The sequence below is a fragment of the Capricornis sumatraensis genome, chromosome 3 (assembly GCF_032405125.1).
Source record: "Capricornis sumatraensis isolate serow.1 chromosome 3, serow.2, whole genome shotgun sequence".
Lineage (NCBI taxonomy): Eukaryota > Metazoa > Chordata > Mammalia > Artiodactyla > Bovidae > Capricornis > Capricornis sumatraensis.
Window position 1 is genome coordinate 49186858 of NC_091071.1, and position 24165 is coordinate 49211022.

The 24165-nt window shown below is 44.5% G+C and overlaps 1 protein-coding gene across 1 annotated transcript in view; it reads left to right on the forward strand.

The window, feature by feature from the left end:
• Positions 1 to 1473: 1473 nt before the first annotated feature.
• LIMS2 (LIM zinc finger domain containing 2) overlaps positions 1474 to 24165 on the forward strand; it is a 45730-nt gene continuing 23038 nt past the window's right edge. The window contains exon 1 of the mRNA XM_068968901.1: positions 1474 to 1553. Within this exon, the coding sequence (XP_068825002.1) occupies positions 1543 to 1553 (11 nt within the window). The 5' untranslated portion in view covers positions 1474 to 1542. The remainder of the gene's footprint in view (positions 1554 to 24165) is intronic.

A 24165-nucleotide genomic window follows, 5' to 3' on the forward strand; every position in this document is an offset into this window, starting at 1 on the left:
CAGGTAGGGAGCAGGTCCCTTTGGTGTTCTGCTCTCTACTTTTCATCCCCTTTGGTTCCCACGAAACCCCAATATTTGATTAAGCATCCAGTCCATTGCTGGTGCACAACCTCCAACACATTTGTGTCTCTGTGTCGGCAATCATGAAAAGCATTTCTCTATCAACAGGCGGATGACCCAAGAAAGCATCCATACTTTCCACTTAATCATCAAATTGCAGTTAATCAGAATAAACCAAGACACACTTGCAAAAAGAACTGCAAACCGCAATAGTTTCAAGATATCAGCTGCTTAGGAGCTGCCTTTCCCAAGCATGCTCTGCAGGTATACTGCTGCGCGGTACTATCAATTCATCGCTCTGGATTCCACTGTTCATTTGTGGGTTGCTACTTTGCATGGCCATTTCTAGATAGTTTTTGTCTGTTTCCAAGAAGTAAGGCAATGTTCAGTTGGTTTAACAGACCAGGCTGCTCAGTTTTATCCCAGCCTTGGTATTTGGGCTGCCTTGAATTATGAGCTACACTCCACTGCCTCGCTAGAAATTTCTGCCTTTAGGTGGAGTAAACGTTTTGTTTATTTAACATTTTTATTCAGAATATGTTTCCTAAATTTTTGTATTTCTCCAGGTCAGTTTAAAGACTCCTCTCTAGCTTTCCTTGGTTCTCCTCCTCAACTTCTGGCGTTTGGTTCATCTTTATAGAGTAACTTCTGCTAGGTTAGGGGGCTGCTCACAGACTCCGATGACTTGGCTATCTCCGGGGGAGGGCACTGGCCTGTAAGTATGCAGAATCAGGCTTCTGACTCAAAGGGGGCGCCCCTCGACCTTGACTTTCCTGGAAGCGGGACTCCGTAGACTGGGAGTCCCCAGTGCCCCGGGAGGGAGTCGGTGTCCAGATACGTCTGTCTGCAGAATTAAAGCGTCAAGGTGGCCCCTTCTGCCCGGGGCCGAGCGGGCACTAGGGGTTGGGGGCCAGGGAGGAGGTGGCTTCGGCATCTCTCCCCGTTGCTCCCTCCCCCGCACGTGTTCGCGTTCCAGGGCAGCCTGGGACAGCCGGAGCGGGGAAGCTCCGGGCGGGGCGCCCCAGCGGGGCAAGGGGGCTCGTTCGTGTTTATTATAACTTCACTCCCTTTTAAAGGAAAGCTATGCCCGGAATCCGGGAGGTGGCGAGCGAAGCCGGCGGGGAGGACGTGACCCGCGCGCTCCGCAGGCCGTGCTCGGGTGTCCCCAGAGGCGAGGCTGCGCGGGGGGCGCGGCGCCCCCTCCCCGCCCTCCGGCGCGCTGTGCCCACCGCCTCGCCGCCGCCTCCCGCACCCCGCCTCCGGGGCGCGGCGGGCCCACCCCACCCTGCCCTCCAGAGCGAGCCCCCACCTCCGGCTCGGCGGGCTGGGCGGGGCGGGGCTGGGCGGGCGGCGGGCGGAGCGGCTCCGGCCTTTTTTGGGCGTCTCCTCGCTCCGGGCGCGGACCTGCCGGCGGGCGCTCAGCGAGCGGCGGCGGCGGCTCGGGGGTCCCGAGGCGGCCCGGGTTCGGCGTGCGCAGCCACCATGACGGGAAGGTAACTGTCCCTCCCTGCGCCCCTGGGTGGTGGGCGCCGTGGGCCCGGGAGGGGACGCCTGGGGCGCCGGGCTGGGCGGGGCTGCGGGGCAGGACCGCGGCCAGCCCACCCCTTGCGGGCACCCCGGCCTCACCAGGCCCCGGCCCCTCCACCTCTCCCCGTCCCCGGGTGGCAGCGCTGGTCAGGTCAGGGGCGCCTGCCCCGCTCCCGCGCGTCCAGCCCTCTGGCCGGCCCCGGGCAGCGGCAGGTGAAGGGTCTGTCCTGTCCCGGACGATGGAGCCATTACCACACCCGCCACCTGCTCCCGAGAACTAGCGCTCCGAGGGGCCAGGGACTTGCTCAAGGTCACTACCTACTGAAAGGCACGGCGTCAAAACCCAGGCGGTCGGCTCCCGCCGGCTTCCCTGTCCCCTCGCTGGGTGACCCTGGTGACAGGTCACCTCTGGAGCCTTCTGTTTCCTGCTCAGCAGAGGAGGGTGGTAAAAATGGTAAACGGTCGGTCTGGGGACCTAGCCAGACCTGCCACAACACAGGCTGCACAGGAATGGGTTGAACCCCAGAAACTCCCCCAGGCCTGGCCCGGCTTCCACTTTTATATCCCTTGTGGCCATTTCACAGATGAGATGACTGACGCCCCATAGGCCAGTGACTCACCAAGCTAGTCACATGTCCACCAGTGTCTGGCCAGTGGTGGCCCCCGCAACCCTTTCTGGAACCTGGCTGGGTACAAGTGCATGACTCAGGGGTGGGAGGGGCTGGTCTCTGAGGCCCACAGGGCCCCTTCCAGCCAAGCCCTGGGAGGAGGATGCTCTTCTTTATGACCCCTTGACTTGGCGCTGGAGGCTGGAGGGGACCCCGTGGCTTTGCTGGGGAAAGGAGCTTGGAGAGGCAGTACTCAGAAATGGGGAGCAGCCACAGAGGGCAGAGTGATGGCCCCAAAACCTAGGCAATGTGCAGGGCAGTCACCTAGCCTTCAGGGTCACACAGATCACGAAAGGCTATGGCCTGGAGTCCTAGCACAGTCCCAGGAGCCAGCACAGACCCTGTCATCTGGGGAGTCCTGTGCTTCACTCGCGGTTTACTGCCCACTTCCCAGACCTCCTGCCGCAGCCCAGGTCTGCCGACAAAGCCCGCTCCCAATACTCACCGCTCCTAGTGTGCTCTTGCCTTCCTGTCCCTCGCGGGGCACCCCTGCTGGCTGCCTCATTCCCCACCCTCTAAGCTCCCGAGGAAAAAAAGGGGGAGAGAACAGGGACAGAAACAGGAGCAGCGACAGATGGGTGTTGGTGTGGGGCTGGGATGCGTGACAGGTGGTTTTCCAGGCACAGCGGGGATCGCATAAGGCCGAGCTGCAGGATGTCAGCTTCCATAGCAGCTTCAGCTCTGATGATCTGGGCTGGGGAGAGGCAGAAACCCAGATGCACCTCTGTTCCCTCAGCAGGAATTCTTTCCCCCCTGAATCCCGAGGGTCTTCAGGGGAGAGGGGCGTATCAGGCTGGCCAGAGAACAGCGCCGCAGGAGAAGCTGGGAATGCAGGCCAGGGTGGGAACAGGGGCCAGCCTGCTCCAGCTGCTGCCCGGCTCCAGTGGGCACCCTGATCCCGAAAGATGCTAGTCATTGAATGACACAGGAGCTGGAGTGAGCCGTGGAAAACTCTGAGTTGGGTTAAAAGTAGAACTGCTCATCTTAGAGAGTTAGGGGCTCCCCTGGTGCCTCAGACAGTAAAGAATCTGCCTGCATTGTGGGAGATCTGGGTTCTATCCCTGGGCCAGGAAGATCCCCTGGAGAAGGGAGTGGCTATCCACTTCAGTACTCCTGCCTGAAGAATTCCCTGGACAGAGGAGCCTGGCGAGCTACAATCCACTGAGGGTGCAAAGAGTTGGACATGACTGAGCAACTAATACTTTCACTCCCTCACTAGGAAAACCCAGAAACAAAGAGGTAACAGAAACATTAACAGAAAGAAAGGAAGAAAATAGCCCGTGGCTCCACTCTTCAGAAATGCCCTCAGTAACATTATGGTGGCTTTCTTCTTTTTTTGTGTATTCTTCTGTTGTTTTTCACAAGCTGTGAGTGGTCTGTGAGCCCATGCTCCCATCCTCCTTTGAAGCTGGCCTACCACATGTGGCATCCATGCCAGGGCTGGCTGACCTCCCTTCCACATGCAGGCATAGGGGCCAGCCTGGCGGAGGAATGGACATATGACCCAGCCTTTGGGGTGGGTGAGGTTTTTCCTGTCCCAGAAGCTGTGGAGTTTCATTTTCATTCTGTTTCATGCCACCGTGCCCTCCACACATCCACTACCCCCATGAAATGCCAGGGCAGTTCTCACACCTGGATGCTGGTTTTCCCTACATCATCTCTTGCTGCCCAGACCAGACTGATTTTTGGAAATTACCCTCTCCTTGTACACCTCCTGCACCTTCTGGGTTCTCCCTGCCAACGGTGTAAAGCCCCAGCCCTCCAAGCAGGCGGGGGAGCCACTGAAGGGACCTGGAGTGCCAGGCATGGCTGGGCACTTTGGAACTACTCCTCTGAGTACTGTTAGGAAAGGGGCTGCTGAGGAAGAGACAGGGAAGGAGACCAGCAAGGTGGCAAGCAGTGATGAAGCCTCCCCTTAGCAGCCATGGGGCAAGAGAAGAGGAGAGGGATTCAGGGGACCTGGGAGGTGGAGTCTGGACCCAGGGCGGGTGCCCAGTTTGTGGTGGCAGGTGTGGGAGTGGACACAGAGCTAGTTTGAGCCATGAAGCATTTGGAGAGCGGTGGTAAGTCTCGGGGGAAACCCTGAGACTGGACATGACGGCCTGTAGCCCAGAAGGCTGAGCTAGGCCAGAAGAGTGAATGAGGCCCGGGACGTGGGCGTGGTTATTTAGGAAGCCTCCGTGCTGTGGGAAGAGGCTCAGCCTTGGCTGCAGCCCTGAGAACTCTGGACTTAAAAACACCGTGTCTTTGTCCCAGCTGAAGGGACCTTTGACGTCAACGTTTTCCAACCTTGGGCGGGTCACCTCCCCTGCCCAGGGAGCTGACCTGTCAGCGGCTGTCCTCCAGAGGGAGCCTGGGGCACAGTGCGCACAGCTGTGACTCAGTGGCTTGGCCTGTTGGAGGGGAGGCCCACCCACCACATGACCGACACCCACAGAGGCCGCCAGCTCACAGCCGGGCCCCATGCTTGGCACCGTGCAGAGTGGGGCTGCTGGATCCCTGTCCTCACACCTACCAGCCCCTTCCCCCTGTCCACCACACCCCCCCCCCCAAGTGCTCCCAGATGGTCCCCACCCTCCTCAGAAATATGCCTCAGCAGAGGAGCCTGCCAAGGAGCAGCCAAGGTGGAAGCCAGAGCCCCTGGGACAGCACATGGGGCTGTGATGGACTCAGGGGTTTAAGCAGAGTGTGAAGCAGGTGACAGGGGATGTGCAGCTGGGCCCTGAGCCCCAGACTGGGCCTGACTGGGCCTCGCCCATGGCCCTCACCTCCTCCCTTTTCTTCTTCTGGTGGAGACTCCCCTCTCTGGCTGGCCAGGGGAGTGCTATGGGGCCTGATCTATAGGGTGTGTGCAGTTCCATGCTGTAACACCTCTTACTTGGGCTCACTTCAAGCTACCAAGGTGATGTGAACCAGTTCCCAGAATTCCTGAAAACTGAGCACTTGGCTCTTATGAGGTGGCCTACTGCTTGGGGAGGGACTGGGCTTTCCCTGCACAGCGGCTGACCTACCTCTCCAGCCACATGGCCGCTCTCTGCTCCCAGCTACTACGTGCAGTCACACTTAAAGCATCCTTAGAGCTTCATTTCTGCCGGGGGGTAGGGGAGGAAGGGAGGGGAGCAGAGGGAGGCACCTGAACAGTCCTTCTTGTTCTGTTTATTCAGATCTTCTGAATTTTGGATGATGACTGTTCATTCAAGAGGACCTAATAAGATGATCTTAATGAGATGCTCACGTGAGATGACTGTATCTCACTAAGATGAGATGTCTCATATATGTTTATATGAAACCAAACATACATGCACAGTAAGAAAATACAATCACTCAAAATGCCCTGATAAAATTATCATTCATCTCAGCCATGCCAAAGGATCTGGGCTAGTTGTCTTCAGCCCCCCCAATGAGACTGGCTCTGTCAGAGAGGCTGTGGTGGTATCGCTGGCTGCCCTGGGGATGGCACTCACCGCCCAGAAAGAGATAGCAACCCCGCCTCCCAGCTTCGTGCTGCTTCTGGGGCCCTTGTCTCTTAGTAAGCAGCATAGTTGCATGCTTCACTATGTGTGTGCTGCTTTAACATTTAGGATATGAATCCCATGCCATGAAATTCACTATCAGAGTGTGCAAGTCAGTGGTTTATAGTATATTTACCAGGTTATGCAACCATCACCACTAATTCTGAATATTTTCATCACCCCCAGAAGAAACCCATTTGCAGCTAATCCCTTCTTCCCCCAGCCCCTGGCAGTCACTAGTCTGCTTTCTGTCTCCACAGGTTTGCCTGCTCTGGACATTTCATATAAATGGAGCCATACATTATGTGGCCTCTTTTTTATTTTTATTTTTCTGCCTAGCTTCTTTCATTTAGCATAATGTTTTCAAGGTTCATTTATATTGTTGTATGAATCAGTACTTTGTTCCTTTTTTGACCAAATAATATGCCCTTATATGGATAAACCACATTTTATCTGTATATTCATTTGTGGTGGAAATTTTGTTTCCACTTTTGGCTCTTATGAATAAGTGCTGCTGTGAATATTCCTACATATATTGTCTACTATCTGGAGAATATACCTAGGAGTGGAATTTTGGGGTCCTATAATAACTTTATGTTAAACTGAGGAATTGCCAAGCTGTATTCCAAGTAACTGCATTAATTTTACATTCACATCAAAAATATCTGAGGGTTCCATTTTCTCCACTTACCGTTATCTGTTTTCGTAGGTGTAAAGTGACACCACACTATGGTTTTGACTTTTATTTCCCTAGTGACTTGTGATCTTGGACACTTTTTCAGGAGCTTATTGGCTGCTTGTTGATCTTATCTGGAGAAATGTCTAGTCAAATTCTGTGCCTGTTTTAAGATTGGGTTCTTTTTATTGCTGGATTGTAATAGTTCATGTATTCTGGATACTAAATATTTATCAGATATATAATTTGCAAATATCTTCTGCTGTGGGTTGTCTTCACTTTCCTGGTAGTGTCCTTAAATACACAGAAGTTCTAAACTTTGGTGAAGTCCTACTTATTTCTTTGTGCCTAGAGTCTGAGCTGCAGCTGCAGGGTCTTTTGTTGCTGTGTGTGAGCTCTCCAGTTGTAGCACATAGGTTACTTTCTCTGCAGCTTGTGGGGTCTTACTTCCCCTACCAGGGATGGGACCTGCGCCCCCATGTTGCAAGGCAGATGATTAACCAGCAAGTCCCTATTTATTTATTTCTGATGGCTTAAGTTTTTGGTGTCATATCGAGGAAACGTACCTAATTTATAAATATTTACACATATGCTTTTTTTCCCCTGGAGTGTTTAGCATTGATTCTTTAATATTTCTGTTTTCAGTACCTGAGTCGGTTTCTATTTCTGTATTTTATGAGTCAGTTTTTATAAATGACCTGAAGTGGAGGTTTAAAATCATTCTTTTGCATGTGACTATTCAGTGGTTCTAGCATCATTTGTTGACAAGACTGTACTTTTATCATTGGCAGTCTTGTCAAAAGTCAGTTGACCCATAATAAAAGCCATATATGATAAACCCAGAGCAAACATTATCCTCAATGGTGAAAACTTGAAAGCATTTTCCTTAAAGTCAGGAACAAGACAAAGGTTCAATCACCGCTACTATTCAACATATTTTTGGAAAGTTTACCCACAGCAATCAGAGAAGAAAAAGAAATAAAAGGAATCCAGATTGGAATCAGATTGCAGATGACATGATCCTTTACATAGAAAACCCTAAAGAAACCACCACTGATCACTAGAGCTAATCAATGAATACAGTAAAGTTGCAGGATATAAAATTAACACACAGAAATCCCTTGCATTCCTCTTACACTGACAATGAGAAAACAGAAGGAGAAATTGAGGAAACAATTCCATCCACCATTGCAATGAAAATAATAAAATACTTAGGAATAAATTTACCTAAAGAAACAAAAGACCTATATATAGAAAACTATAAAACACTGATGAAAGAAATCAAAGATGACACAAATAGATGGAGAAATATATCATATTCATGGATCAGAAGAACCAATATAGTGAAAATGAGTATACTACCCAAAGCAATCTATAGATTCAATGCAACCCCTATCAAGCTACCAATGGTATTTTTCACAGAACTAGAACAAATAATTTCACAATTTGTATGGAAATACAAAAAACACCTCAAATAGTCAAAGCAATTGAGAAAGAAGAATGGAACTGGAGGACTCAACTTGCCTGACTTCAGACTATACTACAAAGCTACAGTCATCTAGACAGTGTGGTACTGACACAAAGACAGAAATATAGATCAATGGAACAAATAGCAAGTCCAGAGATAAATCCATGCACCTACGGATACCTTATCTTTGACAAAGGAGGCAAGAATATACAATGGAGAAAAGACAATCTCTTTAACAAGTGGTGCTGGGAAAACTGGTCAATCACCTGTAAAAGAATGAAACTAGAACACTCTCTAACACCATACACAAAAATAAACTCAAAATGGATTAAAAATCTAAATGTAAGACCAGAAACCATAAAACTCCTAGAGGAGAACATAGGCAAAACACTCTCTGACATAAATCACAGCAGGATCCTCTATAACCCATTTCCCAGAGTAATGGAAATAAAAGCAAAAATAAATAAATGGGACCTCAGTTCAGTTCAGTTCAGTTCAGTCACTCAGTCGTGTCCAACTCTTTGTGACCCCATGAATCACAGCACGCCATGCCTCCCTGTCCATCACCAACTCCCGGAGTTCACTCAGATTCATGTTCATCGAGTCAGTGATGCTATCCAGCCATTTCATCCTCAGTCGTCCCCTTCTCCTCCTGCCCCCAATCCCTCCCAGCATCAGAGTCTTTTCCAATGAGTCAACTCTTCGCATGAGGTGGCCAAAGTACTGGAGCTTCAGCTTTAGCATCAGTCCTTCCAAAGAAATCCCAGGGCTGATCTCCTTCAGAATGGACTGGTTGGATCTCCTTGCAGTCCAAGGGACTCTCAAGAGTCTTCTCCAACACCACAGTTCAAACGCATCAATTCTTCGGCGCTCAGCCTTCTTCACAGTCCAACTCTCACATTCATACATGACCACTGGAAAAACCATAGCCTTGACTAGACGGGCCTTAGTTGGCAAAGTAATGTCTCTGCTTTTGAATATGCTATCTAGGTTGATCATAACTTTTCTTCCAAGGAGTAAGCATCTTTTAATTTCATGGCTGCAGTCACCATCTGCACTGATTTTGGAGCCCCCCAAAATAAAGTCTGACACTGTTTCCACTGTTTCCCCATCTATTTCCCATGAAGTGATGGGACCTAATTAAACTTAAAAGCTTTTGCACAATGAAGGAAACTCTAAGCAAGGTGAAAAGACAGGCTTCAGAATGGGAGACAACAATAGAAAATGAAGCAACTGACCAAGAATTAATCTCAAAAATATACAAGCAGCTCATACAGTTCAATACCAGAAAAATAAACGACCCAATAAAAAAAAATGAGCCAAAGAACTAACCAAACATTTCTCCAAAGAAGACAAACAGATGGCTAACAAACACAGGAAAAGATGCTCATAAGATCACTCTTTATCAGAGAAATGCAAATCAAAAACACAATGAGGTATCATCTCACGCCAGTCAGAATGGCTGCTATCAAAAAGTCTACAAACAATAAATGCTGGAGAGGGTGCGCAGAAAAGAGAAACCTCTTACACTGTTGGTGGGAATGCAAACTAGTAGAGCCACTATGAAGAACAGTGTGGAGATTCCTTAAAAAACTGGAAATAGAACTGTCATATGACCCAGCAATCCCAAAGGTGGGCATATGCACCGAGGAAACCAGAATTGAGAGACACACGTACCCCAATGTTCATCACAGCACTGTTTACAATAGCTAGGACATGGAAGCAACCTAGATGTCCATCAGCAGACGGATGGATAAGAAAGCTGTGGTACATATACACAATAGAATATTACCCAGATATTAAAAAGAACACATTTGAATCAGTTCTAATGAGGTGAATGAAACTGGAGCCTATTATACAGAGTGAAGTAAGTCAGAAAGAAAAACACCAATAGAGTATCAGTTCAGTTCAGTTCAGTTCAGTCGCTCAGTCGTGTCTGACTCTTTGCGACCCCATGAATCACAGCACGCCAGGCCTCCCTGTCCATCACCAACTCCCGGAGTTCACTCAGATTCATGTCCATCGAGTCAGTGATGCCATCCAGCCATCTCATCCTCAGTCGTCCCCTTCTCCTCCTGCCCCCAATCCCTCCCAGCATCAGAGTCTTTTCCAGTGAGTCAACTCTTCACATGAGGTGGCCAAAGTACTGGAATTTCAGCTTCAGCATCATTCCCTCCAAAGAAATCCCAGGGCTGATCTTCAGAATGGACTGGTTGGATCTCCTTGGAGTCCAAGGGATGCTCAAGAGTCTTCTCCAACACCACAGTTCAAAAGCATCAATTCTTCGGCACTCAGCCTTCTTCACAGTCCAACTGTCACATCCATACATGACTACTGGAAAAACCATAGCCTTGACTAGACGGACCTCTGTTGGCAAAGTAATGTCTCTGCTTTTGAATATGCTATCTAGGTTGGTCATAACTTTTCTTCCAAGGAGTATATTAATGTATATATATGGAATTTAGAAAGATAATGATGACTCTATTTGTGAGATAGCAAAAGAGACACAGATATAAAGAACACACTTTTGGACTCTGTGGGAGAAGGCGAGGGTGGGATTTGAGAGAATAGCATTGAAACATGCATATAACCATATGTGAAATAGATGACCAGCCCACGTTTGATGCATGAAACAAGGAACTAAAAGCTGGTGCACTGGGACAACCCTGAGGGATGGGATGGGGAGGGAGGTGGGAGAGGGTTTCAGGATGGGGGAAAATATGTACACCCATGGCTGAATCATGTCAATGTATGGCAAAAACCACTACAATATTGTAAAGTAATTAGCCTCCAATTAAAATAAATAAATTTTAAAAATCAGTTGACCATGGATGTGTGGGATTATTTCTGAATTCTCAATCCTATTCCACTGATGTATCTGTCTGTCCTTATGCCAGTACCTTACTGTTTTGATTACTGTAACTCAGTAGTAAGTTAGGACATTGGAAAATGTGAGGCCTCTGGTTTTGTTCTTCTTCAAGTTGTTTTCAATAACTATTCTGAGTTCTTTGCATTTGTTTCCATGTGAATTTTAGGATTACCTTGTCCATTTCTATTAAAAAGGCAGTTGGAATTTTGATAGGGATGGTGTTGAATCCATAGGACATGTGTAGGAGGGGGAAATATTGCTATCTTAACAATGTTAGGTTTTCTAATCCATGAACATGTGATGTCTTTCTATTTCTTTAGGTATTCTTTAATTTCTTTCAACAGTGTTGTGTAGTTATCAGTATATATACCACGTGTGCAGGCTCAATCATGTTTTACTCTTTGCAGCCTCATGGGCTAGCGTCCTCTGACCATGGAATCTTCCAGGCAAGAATACCAAAGTGGGTTGCTTTTTCCTACTCCAGGGAATCTTCATGACCCAGAGATTGAACCCACGTATCATGCACCACCTGCATTGGCAGGCAAATTCTTTACCACTGTGCCACCTAAGGCTTATACTTCTTTGGTTAAATTTATTTCTAAGCATTTTTTCCTTTTGATGCTATTTGATCCCACGGACAGAGGAGCCTGACGGGCTACAGTCCCTGGGGTCACAAAGAGTCAGACATGACTGAAGCAACTTAGCATGCACACATAGCCATTCCTGTCTTCTTTTGGTTGCTGTTTGTATAGTATATCTTTGACATTCTCTTACTTTCCAGCTTTCTGTGGTTTTGAATGTAAAGTGAGTCTCTTGTAGAAAGCATATAATTGGATCACATTTAAAACAGTCATTCAAAAAAAGTTAAAAAACTTTTTGATTGGAAAGTTTAATACATTTCAATTCAGTTGAGTCACTCAGTCATGTCTCACTCTTTGCTACCCCATGGACTGCAGCACACCAGGCTTCCCTGTCCATCACCAACTCCCGGAGCTTGCTCAAACTCATGTCCATCAAGTCAGTGATGCCATCCAACCACCTCATCCTCTGTCATCCCCTTTTCCTCCTGCCTTCAGTTTTTCCCAGCATCAGGGTCTTTTTTGACATGTCAGTTCTTCGCATCAGGTGGCCAAAGCATTGGAGCTTCAGCTTCAGCATCGGTCCTTCCAGTGAATATTCAGAACTTATTTCCTTTAGGATTGACTGGTTTAATCCATTTATGTTAATGTAATTACTGATAACTGGGGTTTACATCTGCCACTTTGCTATTTTTCTCTATGTATCATGTCTTTTTTTGTTTCTCAGTTCCTACACCATTGCCTTCTTTTGTGTTAAATTATTTCAAAATGCAGTCATCTTTAAGCCAAATGGGAAAAAAAGGTTTACAAACAAAAAATACATTTATATTGCCTTTTATTTTTATCTTATGGTTCCCGTTACTGCTCTTAGTTTCTTCATGTGGATTCGAATTGTTGTCTAGCGTCCTTTCATTTCATCCTTTGGTATTTCCTTTTAACTCTAGGATTTCTGCTTGGTTCCCTTTTATCATTTCTATCAATTGCTATTCTACATTTGATAATGCATCATTTTCATGCTTTTCTTTAGGTTTGTAGACCTGGCTTCCTTTAGTTCTTTGAACATATTTAAATTAGCTGATTTGAAGTCTGTCTAGTAAGTCTAACATCTGGGCTTCCTCAGGGCTTCCTTCCTACTGATTGCTTTTCTTTTTTCCCCTGTGTCTAGGTCATTTTTTGTTGTTTCTTTGCATGTATCTTAACTTTTGCTGAGAACGGAACTTTTCAAATAAAATAACGTGGTGTGGCAGCTTTGGAAACCAGATTCTCCCTAATCCCCTGGTTGTGTTGGTGCTGCTTATGATTTGTTTGTTTGTTTAGTGACTTTCCTGAACTTACTCTGTAAAGTCTGTATCTCTGTCATTTGTGGCCACTGCTGTCTCTGCCTTGTTAGTTTAGTGGCCAGCTAATGACTGGACAGAGATTTTCTTTTTTTTTCTTCAACCATGCTGCATGACCCATGGGATCTTAGTTCCCTGACCAGGGGTTGAACCTGAGTCCCTGCATCCCTGCACAGGAAGCTTGGAGTCTTACCCACTGGACTACTATGGAAGTCTTTGGATAGAGATATTTTTGAATGCCTGAAACTGTTGACTTAAAAAAATGCACAATGTGCGAGTTGTGAGTTAAGTTTTATCTGGGTCAAAGTGCGGGCTATACTCCGGGAGACAGCATTTCAGATAGCTCTGAGAAGCTGCTCTCAGTGGGGTAGGGGGGAAGGACAGTATATGTAGGATTTTGGTGTCAGGAGAACACCTGCAATTAAGCACTTTTTTTTTTTTTTTTTTTGGCAAAAGGTTTCTGCTAGTCATGAGGAACTGCCATCACCATGAAGGATTTTAGTGCTTTTCTCGATATGAGAAGATATCTAACTATAATACCTGTTCTGCCAGTTTTTCTCAGAGCACAGAGTGCCTCATTTCTGCTCTCCATCCTAATCTCCTTTCAGAGAGTGTTGAAAGTTAGCAGATACAGCAGCACCTGATTTAACCCTTGTAGACGTAGATGGCAAGTGCCGATGGCAAGTGCCAAAATTTGTAGTTGACAAAATCAGTGTCTCCCAGCTTTTACGGAAGGCTCTGAATGTATTTTTGGGCACATTTTCAACATTCAACGTGGCACTTTACAACTCTGCCCTAGTCCTCACTTCCTGCTGAATGGAGCTAAAAGGATCTGTCAGAAGTGAAAGCTTAGGACCTTCTAAGGTCTTTCCTGAGCGTACACACAGCCCACCGCCCCAGGCATGTGCGTGGCCTTCTAGATTCCCAGGGATATGTCAGTTCTTTTCAGAGCTCCCAAGCACATCTAATTCCTTGGTTTTTCCTTTTAAGCCTCTTTAAGTTAGTCATCTGTTTGCCAACTGTTTCCATTGTCTAAGACAATGATATCATAAGTGGTTATGATAGTAATATATTTGAAAAGCTCTCCCTAGGAGACGCTTTCAGCACTGGGTTGGTATGACTGAGGTCACATAAAGAAAAGCCTTCAAGTGTGATCTTCAAGGGAAGACCAGGCCATTCTTTGGGAATGAAGCCTTGAAAGAACTTCAGCCCTCTTCTCCCCCGTTACTGGGAATGTCGGCAGTTACTTTTCTAGGCAGCTATGGAGTTAGGAATTGGGGATTAAGGTACTAAGATAAATTAAAATACCATAAAAGTGTTCTTACGAAGATTTAGCTTTCTTCTTTTTTTTTTTTTTTTGCTTTTATTCCCTCCCAGTTATTTTTTAGCTTATCTATATTTCAGTTCAGTTCAGTTCAGTTCAGTCACTCAGTCGTGTCCAACTCTTTGCAACCCCATGAATCGCAGCACGCCAGGCCTCCCTGTCCATCACTAACTCCCGGAGTTCACTCAGAGTCACGTCCATCGAGTCCGTGATGCCATCCAGCCATCTCATCCTCAGTCGTCCCCTTCTCCTCCTGCCCCCAATCCCTCCCAGTATCAAAGTCTTCTCCAGTGAGTCAACTCTTTGCATGAGGTGGCCAAAGTACTGGAGTTTCAGCTTTAGCATCATTCCTTCCAAAGAAATCCCCAAAACTTCCAGAACTATGTTGAATAGTAGCAGTGAAAGTGGACACCCTTGTCTTGTTCCTGACTTTAGGGGAAATGCTTTCCATTTTTCACCATTGAGGATAATGTTTGCTGTGGGTTTGTCATATATAGCTTTTATTATGTTGAGGTATGTTCCTTCTATTCCTGCTTTCTGGAGAGTTTTGATCATAAATGGATGTTGAATTTTGTCAAAGGCCTTCTCTGCATCTATTGAGATAATCATATGGCTTTTATTTTTCAATTTGTTAATGTGGTGAATTACATTGATTGATTTGCGGATATTGAAGAATCCTTGCATCCCTGGAATAAAGCCCACTTGGTCATGGTGTATGATCTTTTTAATGTGTTGTTGGATTCTGATTGCTAGAATTTTGTTGAGGATTTTTGCATCTATGTTCATCAGTGATATTGGCCTGTAGTTTTCTTTTTTTGTGACATCTTTGTCAGGTTTTGGTATTAGGGTGATGGTGGCCTCATAGAATGAGTTTGGAAGTTTACCTTCCTCTGCAATTTTCTGGAAGAGTTTGAGGAGGATAGGTGTTAGCTCTTCTCGAAATTTTTGGTAGAATTCAGCTGTGAAGCCATCTGGACCTGGGCTTTTGTTTGCTGGAAGATTTCTGATTACAGTTTCAATTTCCGTGCTTGTGATGGGTCTGTTAAGATTTTCTATTTCTTCCTGGTTCAGTTTTGGAAAATTGTACTTTTCTAAGAATTTGTCCATTTCTTCCACGTTGTCCATTTTATTGGCATACAACTGCTGATAGTAGTCTCTTATGATCCTTTGGATTTCTGTGTTGTCTGTTGTGATCTCTCCATTTTCATTTCTAATTTTATTGATTTGATTTTTCTCTCTTTGCTTCTTGATGAGTCTGGCTAGTGGTCTGTCAATTTTATTTATCCTTTCAAAGAACCAGCTTTTGGCTTTGTTGATTTTTGCTATGGTCTCTTTTGTTTCTTTAGCATTTATTTCTGCCCTAATTTTTAAGATTTCTTTCCTTCTACTAACTCTGGGGTTCTCCAATTCTTCCTTTTCTAGTTGCTTTAGTTGTAGAGTTAGGTTATTTATTTGACTTTTTTCTTGTTTCTTGAGGTATGCCTGTATTGCTATGAACTTTCCTCTTAGCACTGCTTTTATAGCGTCCCACAGGTTTTGGGTTGTTGTGTTTTCATTTTCATTAGTTTCTATGCATATTTTGATTTCTTTTTTGATTTCTTCTGTGATTTGTTGGTTATTCAGAAGTGTGTTGTTCAACCTCCATATGTTGGAATTTTTAGTAGTTTTTCTCCTGTAATTGAGATCTAATCTTAATGCATTATGGTCAGAAAAGATGCTTGGAATGATTTCGATTGTTTTGAATTTATCAAGTTTAGATTTATGGCCCAGGATGTGATCTATCCTGGAGAAGGTTCCATGAGCACTTGAAAAAAAGGTGAAATTCATTGTTTTGGGGTGAAATGTCCTATAGATATCAATTAGGTCTAACTGATCTAATGTATCATTTAAAGTTTGCGTTTCTTTGTTAATTTTCTGTTTAGTTGATCTGTCCATAGGTGTGAGTGGGGTATTAAAGTCTCCCACTATTATTGTGTTATTGTTGATTTCCCCTTTCATACTTGTTAGCATTTGTCTTACATATTGCGGTGCTCCTATATTGGGTGCATATATATTTATAATTGTTATATCTTCTTCTTGGATTGATCCTTTGATCATTATGTAGTGGCCTTCTTTGTCTCTTTTCACAGCCTTTGTTTTAAAGTCTATTTTATCGGATATGAGTATTGCCACTCCTGCTTTCTTTTGGTCTCTATTTGCGTGGTATATCTTTTTCCAGCCCTTCACTTTCAGTCTGTATGTGTCCCTTGTTTTGAGGTGGGTCTCTTGTAAGCAGCATATAGAGGGGTCTTGTTTTTGTATCCATTCGGCCAGTCTTTGCCTTTTGGTTGGGGCGTTCAACCCATTTACGTTTAAGGTAATTATTGATAAGTATGATCCAGTTACCATTTACTTTATTGTTTTGGGTTCGGGTTTATACACCCTTTTCGTGTTTCCTGTCTAGAGAATATCCTTTAGAATTTGTTGGAGAGCTGGTTTGGTGGTGCTGAATTCTCTCAGCTTTTGCTTGTCTGTAAAGCTTTTGATTTCTCCTTCGTATTTGAATAAGATCCTTGCTGGGTACAGTAATCTGGGCTGTAGGTTATTGTCTTTCATCACTTTAAGTATGTCTTGCCATTCCCTCCTGGCCTGAAGAGTTTCTATTGAAAGATCAGCTGTTATCCTTATGGGAATCCCCTTGTGTGGTATTTGTTGTTTTTCCCTTGCTGCTTTTAATATTTGTTCTTTGTGTTTGATCTTTGTTAATTTGATTAATATGTGTCTTGGGGTGTTTCGCCTTGGGTTTATCCTATTTGGAACTCTCTGTGTTTCTTGGACTTGGGTGATTATTTCCTTCCCCATTTTAGGGAAGTTTTCAACTATTATCTCCTCAAGTATTTTCTCATGGTCTTTCTTTTTGTCTTCTTCTTCTGGGACTCCTATAATTCGAATGTTGGAGCGTTTCATGTTGTCCTGGAGGTCTCTGAGATTGTCCTCATTTCTTTTAATTCGTTTTTCTTGTTTCCTCTCTGATTCATTTATTTCTACCATTCTATCTTCTATTTCACTAATCCTATCTTCTGCCTCCGTTATTCTACTATTTGTTGCCTCCAGAGTGTTTCTGATCTCATTTATTGCGTTATTTATTATATTTTCCACAGCAATCAGAGCAGAAAAAGAAATAAAAGGAATCCAAATTGGAAAAGAAGAAGTAAAACTCTCACTGTTTGCAGACGACATGATCCTCTACATGGAAAACCCTAAAGACTCCACCAGAAAAGTACTAGAGCTCATCAATGAATATAGTAAAGTTGCAGGATATAAAATCAACACACAGAAATCCCTTGCATTCCTATACACTAATAATGAGAAAATAGAAAAAGAAATTAAGGAAACAATTCCATTCACCATTGCAACGAAAAGAATAAAATACTTAGGAATATATCTACCCAAAGAAACTAAAGACCTATATATAGAAAACTATAAAACACTGATGAAAGAAATCAAAGAGGACACTAATAGATGGAGAAATATACCATGTTCATGGATTGGAAGAATCAATATAGTGAAAATGAGTATACTACCCAAAGCAATTTACAAATTCAATGCAATCCCTATCAAGCTACCAGCCATATTTTTCACAGAACTAGAACAAATAATTTCAAGATTTGTATGGAAATACAAAAAACCTCGAATTGCCAAAGCAATCTTGAGAAAGAAGAATGGAACTGGAGGAATCAACTTGCCTGACTTCAGGCTCTACTACAAAGCCACACTCATCAGGACAGTATGGTACTGGCACAAAGACAGACATATAGATCAATGGAACAAAATAGAAAGCCCAGAGATAAATCCACACACATATGGACACCTTATCTTTGACAAAGGAGGCAAAAATATTCAATGGAGTAAAGACAATCTCTTTAACAAGTGGTGCTGGGAAAACTGGTCAACCACTTGTAAAAGAATGAAACTAGATCACTTTCTAACACCGCACACAAAAATAAACTCAAAATGGATTAAAGATCTAAATGTAAGACCAGAAACTATAAAACTCCTAGAGGAGAACATAGGCAAAACACTCTCCGACATAAATCACAGCAGGATCCTCTATGATCCACCTCCCAGAATTCTGGAAATAAAAGCAAAAATAAACAAATGGGATCTAATTAAAATTAAAAGCTTCTGCACAACAAAGGAAACTATAAGCAAGGTGAAAAGACAGCCTTCTGAATGGGAGAAAATAATAGCAAATGAAGCAACTGACAAACAACTAATCTCAAAAATATACAAGCAACTTATGCAGCTCAATTCCAGAAAAATAAACGACCCAATCAAAAAATGGGCCAAAGAACTAAATAGACATTTCTCCAAAGAAGACGTACAGATGGCTAACAAACACATGAAAAGATGCTCAACATCACTCATTATCAGAGAAATGCAAATCAAAACCACAATGAGGTACCACTTCACACCAGTCAGAATGGCTGCAATCCAAAAATCTGCAAGCAATAAATGCTGGAGAGGGTGTGGAGAAAAGGGAACCCTCCTACACTGTTGGTGGGAATGCAAACTAGTACAGCCACTATGGAGAACAGTGTGGAGACTCCTTAAAAAATTGCAAATAGAACTACCTTATGACCCAGCAATCCCACTGCTGGGCATACACACCGAGGAAACCAGAATTGAAAGAGACACATGTACCCCAATGTTCATCGCAGCACTGTTTATAATAGCCAGGACATGGAAGCAACCTAGATGTCCATCAGCAGATGAATGGATAAGAAAGCTGTGGTACATATACACAATGGAATATTACTCAGCCGTTAAAAAGAATTCATTTGAATCAGTTCTGATGAGATGGATGAAGCTGGAGCCGATTATACAGAATGAAGTAAGCCAGAAAGAAAAACACCAATACAGTATACTAACACATATATATGGAATTTAGAAAGATGGCAATGACAACCCTGTATGCAAGACAGCAAAAAAGACACAGCTGTGTATAACGGACTTTTGGACTCAGAGGGAGAGGGAGAGGGTGGGATGATTTGGGAGAATGGCATTCTATCATGTATACTATCATGTAAGAATTGAATCGCCAGTCCATGTCTGACGCAGGATACAGCTTGCTTGGGGTTGGTGCATGGGGATGACCCACTGAGATGTTATGGGGAAGGAGGGGAGGGGGGTTCATGTTTGGGAACACATGTAAGTATTAAAGATTTTAAAATTTAAAAAAAAAATTAAAAAAATTTAAAAAGAAAGAAAGAAAGAAAGAAAGAAATCCCCAGGTTGATCTCCTTTAGAATGGACTGGTTGGATCTCCTTGCTGTCCATGGGATTCTCAAGAGTCTTCTCCAACACCACAGTTCAAAAGCATCAATTCTTCGGCACTCAGCCTTCTTCACAGTCCAACTCTCACATCCATACATGACCAGAGGAAAAACCATAGCCTTGACTAGACGGACCTTTGTTGGCAAAGTAATGTCTCTACTTTTCAATATGCTATCTAGGTTGGTCATAACTTTTCTTCCAAGGAGTAAGTGTCTTTTAATTTCATGGCTGCAGTCACCATCTGCAGTGACTTTGGAGCCCCCAAAAATAAAGTCTGACACTGTTTCCACTGTTTCCCCATCTATTTCCCATGAAGTGATGGGACCAGATGCCATGATCTTCATTTTCTGAATGTTGAGCTTTAAGCCAACTTTTTCACTCTCCTCTTTCACTTTCATCAAGAGGCTTTTTAGTTCCTCTTCACTTTCTGCCATAAGGGTGGTGTCATCTACATATCTGAGGTTATTGATATTTCTCCCGGCAATCTTGATTCCATCTTGTGTTTCTTCCAGTCCAGCGTTTCTCATGATGTACTCTGCCTATAAGTTAAATAAGCAGGGTGACAATATACAGCCTTGACATACTCCTTTTCCTATTTGGAACCAGTCTGTTGTTCCATGTCCAGTTCTAACTGTTGCTTCCTGGCCTGCGTACAGATTTCTCAAGAGGCAGGTTAGGTGGTCTGGTATTCCCATCTCTTTCAGAATTTTCCACAGTTTCTTGTGATCCACACAGTCAAAGGCTTTGGCATAGTCAATAAAGCAGAAATAGATGTTTTTCTGGATTTTTATTGAGATATAATATTAATTTTAGAAAATGTGCAATATAATGATTTGATATTTGTATATAATTGTGAAATGATCACACAGTAAGTCTAGTTAACACCTGACACCATAATTATGAAAATATTTTTTCTTGTGATGAGAACTTTTAAGATTTATTCTCTTAGCAACTTTCAAATACGAAATACAGTATTATTAACTATAGTCACCCTGCTGTACATTACATCCCCATGACTTATTTATCTTATAAATGGAATTTTGTACTCTTGATTCCTTTCACCCATTTTGGCCACTTCCCATCCCCCACCTCTGGTAGCCATCAAACTATTCTCTGTATCTGACCTGGGCTTTTGTTTCTAAAATTCCACATGTAAAAATAAATAAAATTCCACATGTAAGTGTGATCATGCAGTATTTTTCTTTCTCTGACTTATCTCACTTAGCATAATGCCCTCAAGTTTCATCCACACTGTTGCATATGGCAAGATTTCATTCTTTTTTTTTTTTTTTTGCTGCACTGAGTCTTCATCGCTGCTTGGAGCTTTCTCTAGTTTGTGGGAGAGAGGGGGCACTCTTCATTGTGGTGTGCTTCTTATTGTGGTGGCTTCTTGTTGCAGAGCATGGGTTCTAGGCACCGGGGCATCAGTGGTTGCAGCTCAAGGGCTCAGTGGGTGTTGCTTGCAAGCTGCAGAGCACGGACTCCACAGTTGTGGCGCACAGGCTTAGCTACTCTGCGGCACGTGGAATCCTCCTGGACCAGGGATCAAACCCATGCTCCCTGTGTTGGCAGGTGCATTCTTAGCCACTTCCACCAGGCAAGTTCCTTTGTTCTTTTTTATAGCCAAATAGTATTCCATTTCATTTATATACCACATCTTTATCCATTCACCCATCAATGAACACTTTAGGTTGTTTCCATACCTTCAGTTCAGTTCAATTCAGTCACTCAGTCGTGTCCTACTCTTTGCAACCCCATGAATCGCAGTACGCCAGGCCTCCCTGTCCATCGCCATCTCCTGGAGTTCACTCAAACTCACGTCCATAGAGTCAGTGATGCCATCCAGCCATCTCATCCTCTATCGTCCCCTTTTCCTCCTGCCCCCAAGCCCTCCCAGCATCAGACTCTTTGCCAGTGAGTCAACTCTTCACATGAGATGGCCAAAGTACTGGAGTTTCAGCTTTAGCATCATTCCTTCCAAAGAAGACACAGGGCTGATCTCCTTTAGAATGGACTGGTTGGATCTCCTTGCTGTCCAAGGGACTCTCAAGAGTCTTCTCCAACACCACAGTTCAAAAGCATCAATTCTTCGGCACTCAGCCTTCTTCACAGTCCAACTCTCACATCCATACATGACCACAGGAAAAACCATAGCCTTAACTAGACAGACCTTTGCTGGCAAAGTAATGTCTCTACTTTTCAATATGCTATCTAAGTTGCTCATAACTTTCCTTCCAAGGAGTAAGCATCTTTTAATTTCATGGCTGCAGTCACCATCTGCAGTGATTTTGGAGCCCCAAAAAAGAAAGTCTGACACTGTTTCCACTGTTTCCCCATCTATTTCCCATGAAGTGATGGGACCAGATGCCATAATCTTTGTTTTCTGAATGTTGAGCTTTAAGCCCACCTTTTCACTCTCCTCTTTCACTTTTATGAAGAGCTTGGCTTTTGTAAATAATGCTGCACTGAACTTAGGATTGTGTATATCTTTTCAAATTAGGGTTTTTGTTTCCTTCAGATAAATACCCAGAAGTGGAATTGCTGGATCATATTGTAGTTCTACTTTTAAATTTTTTTGAGGAAACTCTATACTGTTTCCATGGTGGCTGCATCAATTTACATTCCCTTGAACAGTATGCAAAGGTTCCTTTTTCCCCACATCCTCACCAACACTTGTTATTTCTTGTCTTCTTGATAATAGCCTTTCTGACAGGTGAGAGGCGATATTTCATTGAGGTTTTGACTTGCATCTTCTTAATGATTATGATTATAATATATTGAGCATATTTTCATGTACTTTTTGGTCATCCATATGTCTTCTGAGCTGTTTTTCTTGCTGTCTGGTTACTGCAAGGCTTTGGTTAATTTATAGAGTTCTGAAAAAGGTGACTCTGACAGTTTGTGCTAGTTTTTTCATTGCTTTTGTTGTTGTTGTTTAGTCCCTAAGTGTGTCTGACACTTTGCGACCCCATGGACTGTAGCCTGCCAGGCTCCTCTGTCCATGGGATTTCCCAGACAAGGATACTGGAGTGGGTTGCCATTTCCTTCCCCAGGGGATCTTCCCGATCCAGGGATTGAACCCAAGTCTTCTGCATTGGCCAGCGGATTCTTTACTGCTGAGCCACCAAGGAAATCCTTCATTGCTTTTACGGAAGGACAGACTTTCAGAGGTCCTTATTCTGCCACTTTTGCTGACATCATTTTTGCTGTGTTTTTGCAACTGTGTTCTCTGGAGCCAGAATGCTGGACAGGGAGGCCTGCATGACTGGCAGCCTCACCCTGCTAGAGAGGCTGCAGAATGGGAAAACAAGGCTATGCAGAGGTTTGGGATTTGGACTCAGTCACTAAATTTCTCTCAATTTCTAGCCTCTGGTGCCCCTTTTAGAGTAAATATTTGTTGAATCAATTAGTGTTTGGTAATCTTGGACTTGAACTTCATTTAAAATGGTGATGTGCAAAACAGTTGTGGCTATAGCCTCCCTCCCGGGTCTATCCACCATTGTGGACGTGTTCCCTCATTAAATGTAACTGTGACTGTGGCTGAGAGCTCTGGGTTCTAGAGATCATAATTTCCATATGGGTCAGGTTGAATGGAGGCTGGTAAGAGGGGGCTAGGCCCTGGGCCATCAACTTGAAGCTGCCCTAAGAAAACTCTATACCCTAGCTTTCTTAAGCATTCAGCTCTAAATCAGAAGGCAGGAGGTGATCCTTCTACTTGTTGGCTCCAGGCTCAGCCTCTCTATGCCCTTTTAGCCCCTGGTGCCACCTTTAAGAAAATATTTATTGAATTGATCAGTACTTGATACCTTTGGAATCAAGATGTATTGACAAACTGTACTGCACACAATGCTTGTAGTCACCTGGCTGTGTTTGGGGGTTGACTCCCAGAGTGGTTAATGAGCACGCACTTCCTCGAGTTTGAATTTATTGAGTGTTGTTCGTTCTTTGACATGTAAGCCTGGCATCTGAGTGCTGATGGATCCCCTCTAAAGTTTCCTCCTTCCTCAGTGTCAGAAGACCAGCATCCTGCTGTCTGGAATGATGGAAGGCAGGGGAGGGTACTGCTCATGCTTTCTGACCTCACTAGAGAGGTTTTTCAGGGAAATGGAATCAATGTGATTTCTGTGAGTGCTGTGGATCCTTATTAAATGCTGATCATGGTTCTTCCTTGGCCATCAGTGGCCACAGTTCAGATGCTGGTCATGGGTGTTAGCACATAGATCACAATAGCCCCACCAATAAGTACCTTTAGGTAAAAATGCATGGAAACCATGCCTTCCTGGGGGTCTTCCATCAGATCCTGCTGCTTCTGCTCTCCATGAAGAGCTGGGGGACTGCATGCCCTCTGGATTTTGACTGTGTGAACTTCTTTTGGAGTGGATGGTTCTTTGTTGGCCAGGTCCAGGGACTGGGCTGTCCTGGTCTGGGTCTCCTGTGCTGTGCTTAGTCACTCAGTCGTGTCCAACTCTGCGACCATGGACTGTAGCCCACCAGGCTCCTCCGTCCGAGGGATTTCCCAGGCAAGAATACTGGGGTGGGTTGCCATGCCCTCCTCCAGCAGATCTTCCCAACCCAGGGATCCAACCCAGGTCTGCCGCATGGCAGGCAGATTCTTTACTGTCTGATCCACCAGGGAACCCCAAGAACACTGGAGTAAGTAGCCCATCCCTTCTCGAGGGGATCTTTCTGATCCAGGAACTGAACTGGGGTCTCCTGCATTACAGGCAGATTCTTTGCCAGCTGAGCTACCAGGGAAACTGGGTCTTCTGGGTCTCTCTGGGTCTCCTAGGTGGCTGCACTTTCTCAGGGAAGGGACCAAAGCAGAAAGTG